Here is a 6,343-nt window from a genome sequence, read left to right as displayed (position 1 = left end):
AAAATTAAATCACACTAACATCTAAATATATGCCATAGATCTTATTGTAAACAAAATTCTCCATGTATAGGTTTCATTTTTTACCTCAAAATATCATTGGATCTTCCGTTGAAAATTACAGATTTCTTTCTGGTGATGTATGCAGGACTTCTCCAATCATTTAGTCCTGTTAAGCTCCGCCCCTGCAAGCTCACCTCCATCTGACTCCACTGGGACAAGCCCACATCTCAAAATCCAATCAACAACATATTCATTTAACCTAGTCTCCATCCAACATTCTTTCTTATTCGATAATCCGTTACACTCGGGAATGTCACGATACGGAAGAAAAGCTTCTGCTTTATCTTACTTTAAATGTAATGAAATGTAGTAAAAATATAGTTGAGAGCAGAACTTAAAACACAAAGACTCCGTACAGTGGAACGTTTTATTACATAATGATTGCGCTTTATATTACAATCAATAAATATGAATCCAATGTACTCAAAATAAATGACAAGACATAATTCTGAGGATTAGAGATCTTTACAACTCAGACACATGAATAGAGAGGCATGTTCAATTCTTCTTCTTGGGCAGTGCTGCGTCAAGCAATGAATACACCACATAACCGCACCCTGAGGAGAGAATAGTTGTTGTTTATAGAGGAAAATAAATACATATTCAGTTCATTTTGTACACTGGAAAGAGCACAAAGTACAAAACATCATGACCAACAACCCGTAAAGACAGTCAATGAATATAAGCAACTGTACTGCGGGGGTTACCTTTGATCACATGTTTCTCGATCATATACACAAATCAGAATGCTAACTATATGTACCCTCGGAACAGACCATCTTTAATAAATAAAGAAATATATTTAAAACAATTTTTTTTTAAAGTGTCATTTGTATTTCTCCAAACCAATATGCTGTCATTTTTCAACTTAAAAAACAACAACAAACAAAACACCTGTCCTGGTCCACAAAGGACAAAAAAAGAACCATAAAAGCAGCCCTTTCAACGTTGTGTGTGTGCTACAATCTAAGTTTTATGAAGTTATATAATGTCTTTGAGTGAGGAAGAGACGAAAATTAAAATGTAATTCGCTGATAATCTTCCCTTATGTATCATGTCTAGCTGCATTAGCATTCTAGAATTCAATAAATAATCATAAGAACCAATCAATGATAACTATGCCATTGGCTTGCCAGTTTGGAATCTGGATGCGAACATGGGTGTATTCGGCATATATACCATGGACTGTCTGAATACTCGATTCTGATTGGCTGGAACTTGGAAGGTGTGCAATAAATCTTTTTAATGCACAGGTAGTTCGAAGTCAAGTTTGATCACCGTTCTATATTAATGCACTGCTTTCATTGAAGCACACATACGTCACTCAGAGATCGTACTGCACAGAAACATTCAGGAGCACAGAAACTTAACACTTCCCCACAACATTTATTTAAAAAAAAGCTCAGCTACTGAATCGCTATTTTATTTCTCAGCATTGAGAGGGCAACATCGCTGGTTTTGAAGTAATTTAAACTGACAGTTATGTTAATAGAGAGAGATGCTGAACAGATGCAGGTAATTCACACACATCTCTCATCTCACTCTCGTGATAATGAATTAAAATAAATGCTATAATTCACTCATTTAAATAAATGTAATCTTACGCACTACTTTATCTTTGTGTTTCATTCAAAGAGGGCAGAATGCTGGCTCTAACGAGCCGTGACTGACGAATATAATCATCAGTTATCCTTCCGGTCAAATATTGCGCTGCAAACATCAATAACCGCTTTAAGTTGTCAATGCTGGCAAATGACCCTGGTATAAGCGGGATAATCCACGGCTAGCTGTGCTTTAATGCACTCCGCCTCACGTCAGGTGGTTCTTTGCCTCCACGTCGTGATTAAATCGTTTAACGCACAGCTAGCCGTGGATTATATCACTCTCACATTTCTTCAGATAATATAACCTGGAGTAAAGCACAATATGCAAGAACTACTTTTACGTGGTTTTGTTTTGGACCATGACAGCCGTCATGATCATTGTAGACGTATGGAAGGGACCCACAAAAACATTCTCCAAAAATACAATTATTAAAACTTTTTTTTATATTATACAACTTTTGTTCCATTTTTTAAATTTTACCGATAAACCTCAGTTGTGTAGCACTTTGTTTGCCAAAAAAAATGAAATGTTAAATTAATTTGACTGTTAAATGTTGTATTATGACTACATCCAATGTCAATGGATTTCCAGATAAAAGACTGATAAAGCACGAATAACAAATGAATGCCAAAATAGCAAGCCAAATATATAAAGCTTACCAAAGACAGTAAGGGCCATAGTCGCCCTGTACAAGAGAGCATCTGTAACGCCTCCCTTCAAATGAACCGGTATGCCATTGTCTTCCTGAAAGAAGCAGAAATGACATATTAGTATTTGATACTTTAACACTTACTTTTAAGGGGGACACAAGTGTAAAGCAAAAAAAGTACAAAGAAGAAAATCCTAATTCTGATTTTCCACTTTAGGAAGTAAGAATAATGCTACAGATCTAATTTAATAACTTATTTTGCTCAATTTTACATCTGTAAGCGAGACCACCAACACAAACTGAACATTCAAGATTGATCTGAGTCACATAGCAACAATTTAAAGAAAATATTGTTTTCTTAAGAATTCTAATATATCAGTATAATATAACAGCCATCCTCAACTTAGCGCCAGACTGCCATAAGCAAAATGTTCCAGCATCAAAGGCAATGAAATCGCAGTTATAGAATAAGTGAAGCTTTAAACTACTTGTTTAATTTGACACTTCATAATATTTCAGTATTATTACACATGCAGTGATTAGTAATATACAGCCTACTGTACAAGTGAACCCTACTAGCGAATCATTTCGTACTTATCTGTTCATCCACAATATCAGTCCAGAACCTGGGAACAAATTACATTCTTAACTTTTACATTACCATTAGCGAGTGCCAAAGAGGAATACAAAGATGTAGTAACTAAACCTGTGAAATCGTAGGATTTGACTAAATGTCCAGTTGGATTAGATCAGAACTAACTTGAAATATCTTCTGCTTTCCCGGGACTTTATTCTCCAGCTGTCTGGGTGCGCTACTGGACACGGTCCTCCTGGAGAACTGCTGCAGGGTCTGGCGGACAACAACAAAAAAACGCTCATTTTTTGACGGGGGACGGGACAGACAGAAACACGAAAAGTACGCGAAATACAGTTGTGGTCAGAATTAAAGGGATAGTTCACCCAAAAATGAAAATTCTGTCAGTATTTACTCACCCTCATGTTCTTCCAACCTCGTAAGACCTTCGTTCGATTTCGGAACACGAATTATGATATTTTTGATGAAATCTGAGAGCTGGATCCCTCCTCCATACTAGTCCATAGGCTTCTTCAGGGATTGAAAGTTGCCAGCCCTGAAAAGTCATTAAAGATATCGTTAAAATAGTCCAAGTGACTACAGTGGCTCAATCTTAAGTTTATCAAACGACGAGAATACTTTTTGTGAGCAAAAACAAACAAAAATAACGACTTAATTTCAACTATTCATTTCCTTCTCTGTGGGCCTTGAGTCAGTTCACTAGTGTAATGGCGTAAGCTTCTGTTGTTGTACGTCACACGCATCACCCAGATGACCAGCGTCGGCCAATAGTGAGCCTACGTGTGACGTAGCTCTACGCAATCATACTAAGTTAACTGACTATAGGCCTACAGAGAAGGAAATGAATAGTTGAAATAAAGTCGTTGTTTTTGCGCACACAAAAAGTATTCTCGTCGCTTGATAAACTTAAGATTGAGCCACAGTAGTCACTTGGACTATTTTAACGATGTCTTTAATAACTTTTCGAGTCCGGGAAGTTTCAATCCCTGAAGAAGCCTATGGAGGAGTGATCCAGCTCTCAGATTTCATCAAAAATATCTTAATATGTGTTCCGAAGATGAACGAAGGTCTTATGGTGTTAGAACAACATGAGGGTGAGTAAATACTGACAGAATTTTCATTTTTGGGTGAACTAACCCTTTAATGGCACCTCTGGTAAATATGATCAAAAATGGCTGTAAGAAAATAAATCTGCATTGATCCTTTTGATCTTTCATTCAAAAAATTTGCACAAATCTAACCTTTCGTTGCAGTAAAAGAATTGAAAGTGGGGGTAAATCACATTATGAAATAAATGCTTTTCTACGAAAACACCTTTTATTAAATACTTTTCTACGAAAACACCTTTTATTAAATACTTTTTGCAACCTCCTTTTTCCAAGATAACAGCTCTGAGTTTTCTCCTATAATGCCTGATGAGTTTGGAGAACTGCAATTCTCCATCTGTGATCCTTGGAGAGTCTTTGGCCACTCAAACTTTTATCCTCACCGTCCATTAAGACAATATAGACACACGTCCTCCTCCTGGCAGATTTGTAAGATCTTTAGTTGATTGGAACTTCTTAATTATTGCCCTGATGGTCAAAATGGGGATTTTCAATTCTTCAGCTATTTTATTACAGCCACTTTCTCTTTTTTAATGCTCAACAATCTTTTGATGCATATCAGAACTATATTTTTTGGTTTTACTAATTGTGATGGATGATTAAGGGAATTTGGCCTTTAGGTTTCCTCATATTTAAACTACTGTGAAACAATAATTCATAGCTAGACAATGTCATGTTCCTAGTCACCCTGGTGTGCTACAAAAAGGTAAATATTAATGGGAATATACTTCAAAATATCCTTATTTTACTTCATTTTATCCTTAAATTCTACGGGTGCCAATAATTGTGGCCAACGTGTTTTGGAGAAAAACATTTATTTCATAATGTGATGATTCATGTATCGAGTTTGAGAGAGATTGGTTAAAGTAATTACATGGATTTACATTTCAATATACTAAAACAGTATTAGTATTTTTTTTCTTACACGGAATTTTTGTTTATAAACTAACATATACACAAATGCTTGATAATCTTAAGTAACAGTTAATGGGCAGGAGGTCATGAGAGCTGCTATTAGGCTAACAGTGCTTCTAATTCTGGCCAAATCTAATCAGGCTGTGTTATGAGAAGATGTTCAATCGTTTTCGCCAGATAAATGCAATGATAAAGATCTTAAATCTCACCCTTAAATGCCTAAACATGGTGATGAATGATTTCTCCTTCAGATCGTGATGTTCAGGAAGCCGCACCAGTACAAGGACACTTGAAAATGTCACTTCCTTCTTCAGCTCGAGTTTGACGCAGAATAAACACCGCATCACTGCCTCCTGCTGGACAGGAGAGCTGCGAGATCCGGTTCTTTACAGCGAAACGGTTCGTTCGGACTATGCGTTCCAAATGACTCAAAAACGATTCGAGTAAGCGAATTCGCCAGATTCTTTCTAGCAAATCGGTTCGTCCGGACTGTCCGTTCCAATAAAATGACTCAAAAACGATTCGAGTAGCCGAGTGACCTTTTACCTTTGCGTGATTTTTTTTCCCAAACCACTTCAGCGGAAATCCCGCCCTGCAGCCGATTCTAAAGTTTTCATTGGTCATGTCAATCACTGTACTGATTGCCTACACCAAACACTGATCCCTAAACCTACCCGTCACTGTAACCTAAACCAATGAAATCGGCTGCAGGGCGGGATTTCCGCTGAAGTGGTTTGGGAAAAAAAATCACGCTTTACCTTTGGGTTGTTCAATTAAAAAGCGTTTGAGAATGTCTAATATGGGGAGGACTTTTACTCAGTACACTTCCGGCTTCTGAACTGGTTGCAGTTCCACTCTGGTTCCATATGAGGCCGCTCACAGGACGAGTGCAGAATGAATGGAGGTCTATGGAGCTACCCTCAAAATCCACTTTTCTCAGGATATAATTTTTGTCTAGTAATTTGAATGTTGTATTCGAAATGAGATGCAAAGAAATTACTCATTGCTGGGTGTTAGATTTTTTAGAGTCACTCATTTGCTTTAAAAAGTATTTTAAAATGTCAATGACGTCATACACATCTTTTCACCAGAGATACTGCTTTACGGCAATATTACCTTAGTACGTGATCTTTTTAAGAGAATGGGTGTCTATATCGTCTGCGGTCTATAAACGTATCACTAGCGTAACCAGAAAAGCGTCTCTGGGTGTGCATAAGAAAAATTGGGTGTGCCACATTTATTGTCAAATTAATGTGCAAAAAACCTTGACCCGGCGTATCACTAACTTTACAGAATGGACTGGGCTGATGTGTAAAACTGGCTTGCCACATAAACATAATACTAGGCCTACAGTATATAAAATATAACTCAGGGCTAAACACTATAAGGCTTTACATATGCTTGTCCTTCGAA

General features: G+C 37.0%; 1 protein-coding gene across 1 annotated transcript; it reads right to left on the bottom strand.

Annotated features, from left to right (window-relative positions):
• Window positions 1-413: 413 nt before the first annotated feature.
• On the bottom strand, window positions 414-5,309 carry cox7a2a (cytochrome c oxidase subunit 7A2a). Its single transcript, XM_077238595.1, has 4 exons — window positions 5,140-5,309; window positions 3,075-3,164; window positions 2,325-2,409; window positions 414-617 (listed from the first exon to the last, which is right to left on the bottom strand). Exons 1-4 carry the CDS (start codon window positions 5,272-5,274, stop codon window positions 559-561), a joined length of 369 nt encoding a protein of 122 aa, XP_077094710.1. The 5' UTR covers window positions 5,275-5,309; the 3' UTR covers window positions 414-558.
• Between the last annotated feature and the right edge of the window lie 1,034 nt (window positions 5,310-6,343).

This window comes from Siphateles boraxobius, unplaced genomic scaffold, assembly GCF_051911475.1.
Source record: "Siphateles boraxobius isolate OS27281-9 unplaced genomic scaffold, OSU_SipBor_1 22, whole genome shotgun sequence".
Classification (NCBI taxonomy): Eukaryota; Metazoa; Chordata; class Actinopteri; order Cypriniformes; family Leuciscidae; genus Siphateles; species Siphateles boraxobius.
The sequence above is the reverse complement of the archived record's forward strand: the minus strand, read 5'-3'. Positions and strand labels throughout refer to the sequence as shown.

Excerpts from the sequence above, each read along its gene's own strand:
- cox7a2a (XM_077238595.1), bottom strand. The coding sequence starts at position 5,274 with ATGCGGTGTTTATTCTGCGTCAAACTCGAGCTGAAGAAGGAAGTGACA. Across the intron at positions 3,165-5,139 it reads CCATGTTTAGGCATTTAAGG|ACCCTGCAGCAGTTCTCCAG; the intron begins GTGAGATTTAAG and ends GTTGTCCGCCAG. Across the intron at positions 618-2,324 it reads TATGGCCCTTACTGTCTTTG|GGTGCGGTTATGTGGTGTAT; the intron begins GTAAGCTTTATA and ends TTCTCTCCTCAG.